At 44.8% G+C, this 14,500-nt stretch overlaps 2 protein-coding genes across 3 annotated transcripts; one reads left to right on the top strand and one right to left on the bottom strand.

Annotated features, from left to right (window-relative positions):
• The first annotated feature begins 375 nt into the window (after nt 1–375).
• slc7a6 (solute carrier family 7 member 6) lies at nt 376–7,546 on the top strand. Of its 2 annotated transcripts, none has more exons than XM_070959192.1 (10): nt 376–495; nt 3,282–3,868; nt 3,958–4,083; nt 4,329–4,473; nt 4,565–4,688; nt 4,771–4,874; nt 4,983–5,079; nt 5,317–5,466; nt 6,301–6,484; nt 6,576–7,546. In XM_070959192.1, exons 2-10 carry the CDS (start codon nt 3,376–3,378, stop codon nt 6,641–6,643), a joined length of 1,491 nt encoding a protein of 496 aa, XP_070815293.1. In that variant the 5' UTR covers nt 376–495; nt 3,282–3,375; the 3' UTR covers nt 6,644–7,546. The 2 variants fall into 2 exon arrangements, with proteins under 2 accessions (XP_070815293.1, XP_070815302.1); XM_070959201.1 differs by having other exon boundaries at nt 386–495; nt 3,294–3,868; nt 6,576–7,545.
• An 822-nt stretch (nt 7,547–8,368) lies between these two features.
• On the bottom strand, nt 8,369–14,008 carry slc7a6os (solute carrier family 7 member 6 opposite strand). Its single transcript, XM_070969948.1, has 5 exons — nt 13,735–14,008; nt 12,669–12,998; nt 11,172–11,378; nt 10,495–10,627; nt 8,369–9,351 (listed from the first exon to the last, which is right to left on the bottom strand). Exons 1-5 carry the CDS (start codon nt 13,921–13,923, stop codon nt 9,212–9,214), a joined length of 999 nt encoding a protein of 332 aa, XP_070826049.1. The 5' UTR covers nt 13,924–14,008; the 3' UTR covers nt 8,369–9,211.
• Between the last annotated feature and the right edge of the window lie 492 nt (nt 14,009–14,500).

A 14,500-nucleotide genomic window follows, 5' to 3' on the forward strand; every position in this document is an offset into this window, starting at 1 on the left:
TTTGTTATAAAGCGTTACGCTGTGTAAAAGCAGCCCAAAGCACAGTTATTCCAACGGGTGTGTGCGTGCATGTTCAAACATCATCTCCACCTCCCTCACACGATAATGGCACATGCCGTTGAAAGGCCCGGCCCGGTGCCCCATGCTCCTGGCAGCTCTGCTCTAATTACATGTTATGTCATTACGTTCCTCCCACAGCAGCATCACCGTTTCAAACGTTTCTTACTGTTTTTATCTCATCTATTATACAAACAAATAACATGTCTCACAAAGTGACTTTCCTGACTCATTATATGTACAATATCGCAAAAAAGGGTACGTCAGAGTGGATGGGGAGCAGTGGGAACGTACTGTATACAGTGTCCATGCAGCAGCGTCACATGACGTCCCAGCGCGAGCAGCGGCAGCCTGTTGTTTACGGGGCTGATGCATCTGTGAACGGACACCGTGTTGGCTGGCTGTCAAAACCTCTGGACAGGCGGCAAACTAGCACAGGTAAGACTGGAAAATGCCCCGGTAAATAGTTTCTGTTAGAGAGAGACCGTGTCCGCGTTTTGGCCAAAGATAGACCGAACTGTGTCTGAATTAAGACACATTAACGGGACAAAAGGGAAGTCATTGTGGAATCGCGACAAGCGCACCGCAGAGAGCCGAGATACAACCGGAGGTGATCGGAGTTTCACATTCAAAATGAAAGCCAACGTTAGCAATTTATTGCTTATAATAGTGTATTTCTGTGACGGGGCTGTGTTGTTTCATCAATAAGAGGTGAGGGCAAACATTTTTCGTTTGGGCTAACCCAGTAGGATTTAAAGACGTGATGTGCAGTGAAACAGATCAAAGAATAAGCTAACCTAGCCAAGGCAGATACCGTTAATGTTAGTGTATGCTAGCTAGTACGTTAATGCTCTAACAATGTTACAGTAGGTACAGAAATAGGCCTGTTATTATTAAGGGCTTTCAAGCCTGCTTTTAGACTTATCTATGGCTATCTAATAACAGCAAGTTTATATTTTTCTCATTGTTTTGCGTGGAGCTGAATTCCCATCATTATTTTCCGTTTGCCTCGTGGACTGTAAAGCCCATATGTGCCATATGTCGATGTGGTCTACACAAAAATACTTGACTTGACATGAGTAAAGAAGTGGTGAGAGAAAAAAAAAAATCTTCATCTAAAGTTTAATATATTGTAACTTTACTTTGAAAGTCAGTAGCGGAAGTCAGCTATAGGATTTCAGTCTTGACACCGGCTATTTTAGGGAGAGAAGACGCTGTCAGTGGATGCTGTGTAACCTGTGAGGATATACTGTATATATCCTTATTATGTGGTAGACCTGGGTCTACCAATATATACATATCTAATATCATGTCAGTAAATACACCGATCCACACTGATCTGGCTTTAGAAGTGAAATTGGCCAACCCAAGCCTGGTGTAAATGATCAGAGCTGTGGTAGCAGCGGAGACTATTCATCGACCGCGCGTGAGGAAAGTATAGATCCACCTTTTTAGCACACATGTCAGAATATAGCATTCGCGACAGGGCCAGCAATAAGATGTCTATCAGAACACAAGTTTCAGTGTTACGTGGTTATTGGCACTATATGACAGCTGGTTAGAGTGATGGCCTGCAGCAAGAAGCTGTATGAAGTCTGTTGTGTCTATGTCAATGTTGTGAAAAAGAGCTGTGGAGTAGCTGAACAGGTTTCATTTTGAGGAGCTCCTTGACTTAGACTTGAGCTCGTCCTACATTGAGACGCTCCGCGGTTACTCCGAGTCAAATTAATTCTGAAATGGCTTGCAACCAAAGAAAATAATGATCCTCTATTCTCCAGCTATTGACTGTACATGCTCACCTACACACAGACACTAGTCTACAGTGTGCTTTGGCCACAGATAACTATTATTTTCCTTATTATATTCGGTCATTGATTAATTGCCTGGTGATGGAGATGATCACTCAACAGAAGCAAATCCTCACGAGACAGTCTGGAAGCACACAACATGACTTCAACAATTTACTGATCATCAAATAGCTGCTGGTTATTTTTTCAGCTTTTTTTCAGCAAATTGTTAATGATTTGGATTATTTTGGCTGAATTTCTTGAATCATGTGGAGAGAAGACACTGTACCTCTCTCTGTCTGTGAGTGGCCAGCCAACGAAGCACTCCATGGACAGCAGTCTCCTCCACAATGCTGGCCCTAAGCCTTTATTAGGAGATACAGAAAACCTAAGAGAGACAGAGACACATGTCCCTCATGTGGCAAAGGTCCCGGCCCAAATTCAAACCCAGGACACCACAGTCACATGGAAAGCAGAGGAATCTCTGATTTAATAACCTCTCAAAGCAACATGTCAGATGAAGCAGCAGAGTGATAGCAGTGTTGAATGTCGATGCTTCCTTCGATGTGCCCCTCACTGTAGCGCTGGATAAAGGATCACAGGGCTTACTGTGCTGCTGTGCATCACCCCTATATTGCATCGTCCTCAGAGTTGCATACTGCTTGAAGCATTTCGCAGGCCGACCCACAAGTTCACACACACACACATAAAGTCTCACACCACCACCAACACCTTCAGCTCCCAGCTTGAATGAAGCGTGAGGCATGCTTTGACGTGGGGTTCTGGCAGTCAGTGTGCAGGAGGACACTGCTGTGTGTGCCACAGTGTCTGCTGTTGAGCAATGAGGTTCAAGTTAACAGCAGTGTGGGGTGTGTGAGTCCCTGAATGGTCTGTTATCGTCAGAAAAGCAGGTGGTGTAGTGGTGAGTTTGCACATGTGGAACACATGCCTAATGACTGAATGAAGCACGCACCTCACACGCACACAGACGCAACACACAAGCACCAGCCCACGGTCATAACCAACCCGTCGCTCTGATGAGTAGTTTTTGCACACCTACATAACAAAGAGCACCACCTCTGCCACTGGAGTGTTTTCTTAGACACTTCATTGAATTTTAACAAACAGGTCAGTTGTGTTGTGAAGGGCTTAAATTTTTTTATCTTGCTTTAAGTTCAGTCTGAAACTGCAGCATGGTGGTATGGCCATATCATGGTCCATTAAATCACTGTAAAGAGAAGTGTCCAACTCAGGCCATTATGTTATGTGTCTCATCCTCTCATGATGTTATGTCTCTCATCAAGTCAGAAGCTTTCTTCCACCATTATAGGTTAGAGATTAAAGCCAACCTCAAGACCCTCTTCTGACTCACCATTTCTAATTGAGCTCCTATTTTGTCACCAAAAATGACTTGCTACATCTGAATCTGTGTGACAGGTTGTTTCAGAGATTGCCAGAAAAGGGACAAGGGCCTGTAGTGTCCACAGCTGGTCCTCAGCTCCCGCTGGTTCAGCCCCGGGACGACAGCGCCATGGCTGACCACGAGGAATCCAAAAGGATGAACGGCAGTGCTGCTGGTCACTCCTCCCATCTTTTGGAGCCGCCCAAAGAGAGCATGCAGCTTAAAAAGGAGATCTCGCTGCTCAACGGAGTCAGCCTGATCGTAGGAAACATGATCGGCTCTGGCATTTTCGTCTCCCCCAAGGGTGTGCTCATCTACAGCGCCTCTTATGGGCTGTCGCTAGTCATCTGGGTCATTGGGGGCCTGTTTTCTGTGGTGGGGGCCCTCTGCTACGCTGAGCTGGGCACCACCATCACCAAGTCAGGGGCATCTTATGCATACATCCTGGAGTCATTCGGTGGCTTCATCGCATTCATTCGTCTGTGGACTTCGTTGCTGATCATTGAGCCCACCAGTCAGGCGGTCATTGCCATTACGTTTGCAAACTACCTGGTGCAGCCGCTCTTTCCAACATGTGAACCACCATACGCAGCAGCCAGGCTCATCGCTGCAGCGTGTATCTGTGAGTACCTCCGCTCCACGCTTTGTCCCACTGTAGCTGCAGGAGTGGACACTGTACCGAGAATGTGTGACATTTTCCTCTCTCCTCAGGCCTACTGACGTTCATCAACTCTGCATATGTGAAGTGGGGCACCCGCGTGCAGGACGTCTTCACCTACGCCAAGGTGGCAGCCCTCATCGTCATCATCATCACTGGCATCGTCAAGCTGTGCCAGGGTGAGTGGTGTCACTGCAGAGCTCACGTTGTTCCTCTACAGTCTCACTATGCTTAAGATCACTTGGGTATTTTGTAATCGTGACCTCAGTGTATTGCATTATACAGTGAAGGAATAACTGCCAGCCTTAAGTGAAATATCTGCTGAACTCTATTCAGTCATAAAAGTCTCATTTTGGTGGCATACTTGCATAACTGCAATACAGCATCACAGATTTTTACTTGAATTGTTTTGTCTCTGTCTTAGGTTACACCAGCAACTTGGAATCTTCCTTTCACGGATCGTCTACAGACCCTGGTGATATTGCGCTGGCGCTCTACTCTGCCCTCTTCTCCTATTCTGGCTGGGACACCCTCAACTTTGTTACTGAAGAGATCAAAAACCCTGAGAGGTAACATTTCCTTCTCAGTAGAAAGTGTGAGCAGAGACAAGTCCAAATCATTGAACCGGTCTGGTAACGATCCAGCGTCCTGTTGTTCCAGGAACCTGCCTCTGGCCATCGCCATCTCCATGCCCATTGTCACCATCATCTACATCCTCACCAATGTGGCCTATTACGCTGTTCTGGATGTTAGTGCTATACTGGCCAGTGATGCAGTGGCAGTGGTGAGTAAACAAACGAAACAAACAAAGCTGATGAGATGGAGAATAAAACACGTGTATGAACTGAAACTGCTCTCCGCTCCAGACTTTTGCAGATCACACTCTTGGTGTGATGAGCTGGACCATCCCCATTGCTGTGGCTCTGTCCTGCTATGGAGGCCTCAACGCCTCCATTATAGCTGCATCCAGGTAGGACCACACACACTCAGCACTGCAAACACCTGCAGTGCTTATCTTAGAATTATTATCTCCGCAGGTGTCACGTTATCCGTCTTAATTCTTGTTTGCTGTGTCCAGGTTGTTCTTTGTGGGCTCTCGTGAGGGTCACCTTCCGGACGCTCTGTCCATGATCCACATACAGAGATTCACTCCCATCCCCGCTCTGATCTTCAATGTAGGAAAATGTATCATGTAAATTCCTGAAGAAGTACAAGAACATGATTGTGGAACTAATGAAACTGAAAGTATCTGGCAGTTATTTGCCTGTTAATAACTATGACACTCCTTTCTCTAAACCACTTGTCCACCTGAAAATGTTGACCATTTAAGAATTGAAGTCAAGCAATCGTCATATTGCAGTAAATACTGTAACGTTCACTGACATTCCTCCTCCCTCTCTTCCTCTGTGCAGTGCATCATGTCTCTGATCTACCTGACAGTGGAGGACGTCTTCCAGCTCATCAACTATTACAGCTTTAGCTACTGGTTCTTCATGGGTCTGTCCATCGCCGGGCAGATCTACCTCCGCTGGAAAGAGCCGGACAGGCCCAGACCTCTCAAGGTGAGAGCAGTTCAGCACACCTGTGGGAGCCAATGCATCCATTCCATTTCTAAGCCTAACCTTGTGAACAGACTGCATTAATTAGTGTATAAGAACATCCTGCTGTCAGTCATAGTATTCCTTTGCTGAGTGAATGGAACATCATGTGTACCTTCTTCTAGCAGCTTGTTGTACTTTATTGGTCCATACTGGTTTGGGCTGCTGGTTAAAATGACAGCAAAAAGGGAAAGAAAATCGCTGTGTGCACTTGTACCTGCCAAAACAAACACCAACATGTGCACATTCGTTTCTGTATTAACAAAAGTGTTGTCAGTGGATGTGTGATGTGAGGGCTGGCTGCCAAAGTTAAGTTGCAGTATTTGGATGATGATGATTGATATCTGGCAGGTAGGCCTTTGTCGTGTAGTAATCTCAATCCTAGTTGATTTGGCAGCACCTGTAGTTACTGATGGGAACAGTAAATGCAGTGTAGTACTACAGGTCACATTGCTGTGGTGGCGACAAAACGAACTATTGTCATTTGAGTGAAGAAGTCAGGCTTTTTTCCGTCATTCCGTTATGTGATTCTGTGCTGCGCACAGCATGAGTCTGAGCAGCAGAGCACAGTGACAGTTTGTTACCCTGCTGAGAAGTCGCAGTTGTGCAGCCTGTTGCCTGCAGCTCTTCCTCCTGCAGCTTGCTGGGGTTTCTCCTCCCTGCAGTATTTCAAACTGAACTGCTGTCAAAAAATGGCCGATGTCTTGTTTTGAAGATGCACTTTTGATGACCAACAGCACTCAGTGCTTTTGTTGTGTTTGTAGCTCACAGTCTCCCTCCTGATGTCTGTCTCTACAGCTGACGTTACTGTACCCGGTGGTGTTCTGCCTGTGTGCTGTTTTCCTGGTGGCAGTTCCTCTCTACAGTGACACCGTCAACTCTCTGATTGGCATTGCCATCGCCCTGTCAGGGGTTCCCGTCTACTTCCTGGGTGTCCATCTACCAGAGTCCAAACGACCGCCTGTGATCACAAAGCTGCTGCGTGAGTTTGCCACACACCCCGCACAGCAGACACACTTGTCATTTCACCCGTATAAACGTCGGGACTAACACATTGTTGTCTCTTACGGCAGGTTCTCTGACTCACTTCACCCAGTACACCTGCTACTGTGTGCTGACAGAGATGGACAAAAGCGAATAGCATTCAATACACTTCGAAACTTTACCCAGCAGCCTCAGCAGCCTCACAGCTGACAGCCACCAGGCGGCAAATCCAGGGCTTCACTGACTTGTTTACACCGAAATGCTGCCACATGATGCACAAGTTCACTTGATTGATTATCCTGGAATTCCAGGACATTCAAGGATCCATATGGATAGACAGTACTGTTATACTGCATATTGTTGATATTGTTAGTTTTATTTCTTCATCACACTATTTAATGACCTCTATTATAACAGAGATGCCTTGTTAGCTCTACAGGTAATCGTATAGATGCCTGTAGTTTGTGCCTGTGAGATTTCAGAGGTGCTGCTCATGACCACAGGGACTCCATGATGAAGCAGGTAAATGTTATTATATATGTGAGCTCGTCTGGGAATTAAAGTGTCATAAATTGTGTGTCTTGTTCATTTCCTCACTGGAAAAAAGGGAAGACAATGTTTTCTGTCTGCTGCTATGTGAAGATTTGGGTTTATCATCTTAATGGCATTGCCTTTATGTACTTTGTTTTTTCATTTTAACTCTTGTCTCTATATGTTGAAGTGGAACATTGGCTTTTCATTTCATGGCTTGTCCATGTTGGCTGAACTGGGTTAACTGTGGAGCATTGGGGGAAGCTGCACCTTTTCTGTTCTTCGTGCTTGTTACATCAGTTTAGTTCTTTAGTGGTCATTGTGCCGTATTCAAGATGTCAACAGATGTTCAGACTTTGGTCAAAAAAGCAATTTTGTTACTTTACATTGTAGTGCTCTGTCTTCATGTCAAGTTGTGTCATATTTGCACACTCTCTTCTAAATGGTCTCAAGCAAACTATGCTTCAAAAAGACTGTATCTCAGAATGTTACTTTTTAAAGTATTCCAATTAAACCAAAAACCCTCTTATTCACGAGGTTCTGGAAGTTATTCATGCAGCCACACACACACAAAGCAGTACATTTTCACCTGAGACTCTCAGGCTGAGAGGGCATGAAAGCACCATTTTTCAACACTTTGAAAAATAGAATTACAAACATGTTGAGCTTTTGCCAGTCACAACTGTCTAAATCCATGAAGTCAAAGACGGACAGATAAATTTGATGTAGAAAAACTACATGCAATGTGTCATTTGTATAAGGTCAATGTGCACAGGGCTGAAGATCACATTCACTTAACTGATAAAGTTAAGAAAAATCCAATTTCATCTTAAATGGCACCTCTTGGTTTCAGTCTGGTGCTTCATCTTGTGCCTTTAATTTGATCATCCTTTGGCACTCCTGGTCCAGCGGTGCCTTATGGCCACCTTGTGAGAACCCGACAGGGATGAGCTTTACATAAATCCTGGATAACTTCACTTCCAAAGTGAAAAAAGCTGATCACACGATAACATTTGGCCCCTAAACAGACAATGCGAAACATGACGTTGGGTATTTCAGATCAACTGGGACTAACTTTGTACACTGACCTGTTTTGTAAAAACACCATCACCTCAGGAAGTAGTCGTGCCCATCAGCTTATCAGATCAAACCCCGAAACAGGCAGGTTCAGTGTGTTTCCTGCTCGTCTACTTTTCCTTCACCCAGCAGTAAGAGAAAGCTTCCTTCACTGATTGTTAACACATCTTTGGTTCAATGTCACTGGACTACATGGGGACTTTCAGGTCCACTGTAAAAGCGTTTTTTAAAGCTTTTTAAACTGGAGTATTTATCACGTAGGACAAATTGACAGTGAGATGTTTGAAGTTTATTTTGAAAGCTTTTTTTTATACACATCTACATATTTACAAAAAGTTGAATAAAACAAGCATTCAAGAGAAACATCTGAACTTCAAAGGGGAATTGAACCAAACTCACACACATCACAACGATAATAATGCACCACGCTTTCACATATGCAAAAATCTTAACACGCACAATTGTACCTACACACACTACCATGCACAAAATGCAAACACCCTAAATTGCAACCACACGCGGCCCAAGACGCCTCACTAACAGTATTAACAGCACAAAGCATACCAGGCATGTGACACTAATATGCGACATTTCTAACACACATCCACTTCGAACAAACAAACACACACCCACACACACAACCACCCACCCACACACACACAAACACACACACCCACACCCACACAAAGTTCACTCCACCACAGGTTAAAAAAGAAAGAAAAAAAAAAGACACTCTGGATCCTTCTGGAAATAACATCTACTCCATCACCTGTGCAGGAGAGAGGGGGATGGATTTCACCATAAAACCATCTGTTTTCTCAACCAATAGTGGTTGACAAACATAAAGTTCACCTTTTGAAGATCTAGACTAGTGTGTTAACTCAAGAACGGGATGTTTCTCAAAACAAATTCACTTAAACTGTTGGAAAAATCTGTTGACTGCTACACATGAGCTGCTACACTTTGATTTCTATAGTACATTATTCCAGAGATGTTTCGGTTATATGTCACTCTCGCAGTAGTTTTCCTCCACTCTCCCCTACAGAGGTCTATGGAGTATGGGGTTATTTGTGAGGGCATTGGGAATATTCACTGACAGGTGTGGGTTAAGGACAGATCAATCGGAATCGTATTTGTCTCCATCTTCCTCCTCCTCATCGTCGTCATCTTCACCACGGCAGCCCAGCTCGTGCAGCACTTCCCTCTGGTAGCGCTGCCAGCTCCTCCGGCTGTACGAGTGCTCCTCCTCCCAGTAACCTGAAAAACACACAGGGCCAAAGATTGATTCATGTGAAGTTCAAGTCTTGTAGGAGGACAGGGTTGAGTCGAGATAGACCAACCAGAGACCATATAAAGAGTGACTCTACAAGCGTGCAGATTTTTTTTAGCCTTTGGCAGTCAGGAAGCAGCGTAAACCTCCCAACTGTGCAACTGGTCAGCAATGACTGGAGCTGTGGTGGTGGAAGACCCAGGAAAATCTGCCTTGGGTAGTATCCCTCCACCAACCGGTCAAGCTGCAGGTTACATCCATGTGTGATGCATAAAAACGGAGGGCAAAGTGCAGAGTTTGGGCGTCATCCTGGGTGGAGAGGTGTGGCAAAGCAGGCTGCAGAGCCCACAGAGGGAACCGCAGGAGTTTGTAGAGTTTGCATGTTCTCCCCGTGTTCACCTGGGGGTATCCTCCATAAAATGAAACCCCCCTCTAAAAAAAACATGCATGAAGATCACCACCTGATCAATGTGACGAAAAAGGAACTGGGTCCCCGGGCGCCGGCTGGATGGCAGCTCACCGCTCCTGGTCTGCCGTGGAGGAACGACTACCAGGATGTGTTAAAAGCGGAGAAGAAATTTCTCCAAGCATGGGGTGTGTGTGAGAGTGTGTGTGTGTGCATGTACTGTGTGGTGTGACAATAAAGGATGTGTTTTTCTTCTTCCAGAACCAAACTTCAGGTGTGTGTTCTCTGATGATTGTAAATAAAGATGAACGACATGTCTCCAGCTCCACCAGCCACAGGCGCAGCCATCATGGCAATGTCATGTGGAGCTGCAGTCATACACCCACCTAACTCTTAGTGTTAGCTGTCAATCATGATGTGACACCTCCTTTTTATCGTGTCAAATAACACTTTAAACCTAAAATGACAGAAACCAGAGCCAGTCCAACAAAAGCAGACTGGAGCAGTGACTTCTGAATAGTGTGACTGAAGAGGACCCAGACTTTGGACAATTTTTAAACTGGTTCGACTACAATGTCCTGCCAAACACTCCGATTACAGCACTGCTCAAGTTTCTGCCCACACAGCGTAATACTGACTTCAAACAAAACAAAAACAAAAACACAGTTTGTGACCAAACCAACACAGACTTGAATAACACCTTCATAAATCCATAAATGCGTACCACCATAGCGCTCCTCTCTGTCACTGTCTCCATCACTGTTCTCATCGGGGTAGTCATTCCTCCAGTTTGATTCATCGTTTTCATCATCCTCATCTTCGTACACCTCCTCTTCATGAACCACGAGGTCAGGCACCTGGGACAAACAACAACCCATTTATCTGAGAGCCTTGTTTTTGTTGCGTCTTTATTGGTTTTAGTGTCCTGGGAGACACTGTTTATAGTAACTATAAATGTATAATAAAGTCAGCCTCATCATTTCAGTCATGAATCTGAATTAACACTTTTGGAAAATCACTTTGATTCACTTTAAAATATGCCAGACAAATGATCCTGTTGGAAATGGCTTTGGGTGAAATTTGAGGACTGCATGAAATATCTGTCCCTGTTTTCAATATAGAATTAGGCAATATTACTGAGGTAAATACAACTTATCCATAGGGTGGTCTCATGTGCCACACCAGAACAGTAACGTGAGGAGAAACCACACAAAAAGAAATGTACAGGTAGGCAAAGACCAGCTGCACGTCAGCTGACGACCAATTTCTCTCATTACAAATTTCACAGGCAGTTAAGCACCCTTGTTTCCCCCACGTCTACTCTCTACTTCACCCATGTCTTCATTCACTCACTCCGATTTCAGCACTCATTCATCTGTCCGTCCATCCATCCACACACACCAGTTCTCCCTCATCGGCGTAGGCCCTGACAGACAGGATGTCCTGGATCCACCCCGGTGTCAACGTTTCCTGGTAGTAAAGATCGTAGACGTAGTCGGCGTCCTGCTCCCGGTGCTCTTCCCCCAGTCGTTCCCCAGATATGCTCAGATGCTCCCGCAGCATCTTGGTGCTGTTACACAGGATCACTTCTGGGTCTGAGGACAGCGTCTTTAGAAAAATAAAGCCAGAGAATATATGAAGACGTGTTGACTGATGCCTGGACTTACAGCCTCTAACAGATTAATAACCCTTCTTCAACAGTTAATTAATAAGATAATGAATATTTACTGTTGACTCTGTTGAAAACCTTTGGTGACAAAAGGAAAGAAAATGTCCAGTATGTGTACTGTGATTACCTCCAATTTAAGAGGAATGCATTATTCTGTGGTCTTAATTCTAAACTTTCATTCCACATAGGGGCCAGGATTTTGGACTATGATGAGGGAGCCAAGTGTTCTGTTATGGGGACAGGTTCAAACGCTGAGTGTTGGACGCTCCCTTTGGCAAAGTGAATGGAAACACAGTAAACGCTCACTGCATCTACACAACAGCTACATGCAAAGGGAGTAAAACCAGCAACCTAAAAAGGACAGTGTGTCATAGACATGCAGTATTATTTATTTTGGACAGCATAAAGAGAGCTGCTACAGCAACGTCAGCTCAGTCACCCCTGACCCCCAAAGTGTCGCCACTCACTCAGGGCTTTTCCCACATTTAGATAGCAGTAATGGTACAGATACTCTGATTTTGGGACTTCCTTAAGATGCTCTTTCCAAAAACAGTTGCCTGCTTTGCACTGCTATAAAAAACATGCTTGCTTGTCTTACAAATAACCCATATCTACAAAATCTTAGCTCCTCTTATCAGTACTGTTTACTGGTCCCTTTGGATTGCTGTGCCAGAAAAAGAAGTTCACAACAGAATAAAAATATATGAGGAAGAGTTTGCTGCTTAGCAGGTATGACTAGTACGGGAGAAATCAGCTTACACAAGCAAACCTGACACTGTTAGCTTTCATGTGATGTGATATCAATGTAATCAGATCAGATCAGACATACTTTATTGATCCTGGAGGAAATTGTTTGATTACCTCAACGGTTCTAGATGGCTATGTGAGACATACTGGCTATGGATGAAGGTGTTGCCCGGAGCTGATTGTGAGCGAGTTGTCACATTTTTGCTAATTTATGTTACTTGTTTATCTGCTGTTGGATAAATTTCTCATACCAGCTGTAGAACATTACTGTCAAGAAAGATGTAAGCCCACTTGTTTTTGAGCTGTATGTGTCTATTTTTGTTACTTTCTGAAGTAGTGACAATGGTTTTTTGTTGTTGTTGTTTTTTAATAAATTACACTATTTGTAAGTATCCATTTCAATAAGAAGTGTAATTGACACCATTAAGTACAAAATCCTAACAACACATATTAACCAGCTACAACAGCTATGTTCAGCTCACCTTGCCAGAAGACTTGTCCTGATCCTCTACATTCTCATGAACGAGATCAACCACCTGGATTTCACCAAGACCCCAACATTTGTCCGCCTCTTTCCCAGCTTCCTCTACACGCTCGGAAGCATCTGTCTTGGGGTCCTGCCGCTCGGGTGGGCTCGACAGCCCTGTGCGGTGGCTGGAGAGTATTCTGTAGCGTTCCTCCCTGCGGGTGCTCCACTTTGTGCTCCGGAGGTCTCCAATGATCCGCTGTGAACTGGCGGCAGAGGGGCGCAGTGCGTGGGCCGTGCGAGGCCGAGCCAAAGCCTGTCGAACCTGTGTCTGGACAGGAGCATCCTGGTGATGAGAAGACAAAGGTTTGAATCTATAAGGCTCAAACACGGACAAGACAAGATAACTGACGCCTGTACCTTGAAGGAAATCAAACGTGTGATTTACTTTTGGACCCAACTCTCAGAGCCTCTGGAAAGCACACACTTCCCTTTAACGCAACAGTGAGCAGGAACACATTCAAAGCGTATGAAGGCTCATGTAAAGGCAGATGGAGTCGCTTGCAATAACAGTGAAGCGAAAAAGTGAAGACCTTGAATACTGGTGTCATGCCAGAACATGTTTACCGGATAAGACAATTAGCTGGCTTGCATGATGGATGACACTTCGATGTTCGGTGTGTATCTAAATACATGTTAAAACTACGACGGCTTTTATCTTGGTTCAAGACAAATCATTTTTGAGGCCTGCAACACGTCACAACTACGTTTTACATCAACAAAATGAGCTTACGACATCACGGGCTATTTGGCTGACGCGAGTTACGGCTAATGTTAACCGCTAACAGCGTTGACTAGCCTGAATGCTATGCTAACAACACCTAGCACATAAGGCGCGTAGTTTTCCAGGGACTGCCGTCATTTTAAGGAGTACTATCAGCCAGTCGACTTCACCAGCTTAACATAAACGTCTTGGCCGAGACGCTAGCTAACGTATATTTGCCGTTTCCACCACCGGCTGCGTTGACGTTAGCCCGCAGCTTGGTTAGCTCACACGGTGCCTGAGCCAGCGGGCCTCTCACCTGTGTCGCGACTGTCGCCACGAGTTTGAAGACAGAGTTTTCCACCTCGGCTTCGTTGGGCTCCGGTACCGTTTCGCCTGAGCTCTGGGACGTCTCTGGGCGGATACGTTTGCACGCCAGCAGCAACGCATCTGCGGGGTCGGTCCCCCTTTTTCTCTTAACTCGCAGAATCGTCGTGTTAGGATCCATGTTGTCCCTCTGTCTGAGTTTGCCTGGCTTGTCTGGCAGACAGAAAGGAGGAAAACTGGAGATCGCTAACTCCGCCTTTATTTCCGGGTACCACACACGTCACAGTATGGCGGAGCTGTGGGAGATGTCGGGAAACACTGTGCTGAATGAAATAATTCCTTTTTAGCTCACGCGTTTGGTCAAAATATTATTGATCTCAAACTACCTTATCATTTATCATTTAATATGTGCCTAAAGCTCATTTTTTGGAGTTTGCCTTGTGCCATAGCAATAATACACTTTTTTAGTGGATCATTCTAACCAATTAAATTGTAGCACTACAATAATGAAAAAACAATAAAAAGAAAGAAAGAAAGTACATATCCATCCATCCATCCATTATCTATACCGCCTATGAACATGCAAACTTCACACAGAAAGGCCCCGCCTGACCCGGGGATCAAACCGGCAACCTTCTTGCTGTGAGGCACGCGCACTACCTGCTGCGCCACCGTGCAGCCCAGAAAGTACATATGTTAAATTTAATTTAAAAATCAATTTATGACTCATTTACATACAATACAATACAATTTAATAC

This window comes from Chaetodon trifascialis, chromosome 1 (assembly GCF_039877785.1).
Source record: "Chaetodon trifascialis isolate fChaTrf1 chromosome 1, fChaTrf1.hap1, whole genome shotgun sequence".
NCBI lineage: Eukaryota > Metazoa > Chordata > Actinopteri > Chaetodontiformes > Chaetodontidae > Chaetodon > Chaetodon trifascialis.

Coding starts and splice junctions, on each gene's coding strand:
- slc7a6 (XM_070959192.1), top strand. CDS start 3,376: ATGGCTGACCACGAGGAATCCAAAAGGATGAACGGCAGTGCTGCTGGT. Junction 3,869..3,957: donor CATCGCTGCAGCGTGTATCT/GTGAGTACCTCC, acceptor CTCTCTCCTCAG/GCCTACTGACGTTCATCAAC. Junction 5,467..6,300: donor ACAGGCCCAGACCTCTCAAG/GTGAGAGCAGTT, acceptor CTGTCTCTACAG/CTGACGTTACTGTACCCGGT.
- slc7a6os (XM_070969948.1), bottom strand. CDS start 13,923: ATGGATCCTAACACGACGATTCTGCGAGTTAAGAGAAAAAGGGGGACC. Junction 11,379..12,668: donor AGGACAAGTCTTCTGGCAAG/GTGAGCTGAACA, acceptor ATTTTTCTAAAG/ACGCTGTCCTCAGACCCAGA. Junction 9,352..10,494: donor CAGAGAGGAGCGCTATGGTG/GTACGCATTTAT, acceptor TGTGTTTTTCAG/GTTACTGGGAGGAGGAGCAC.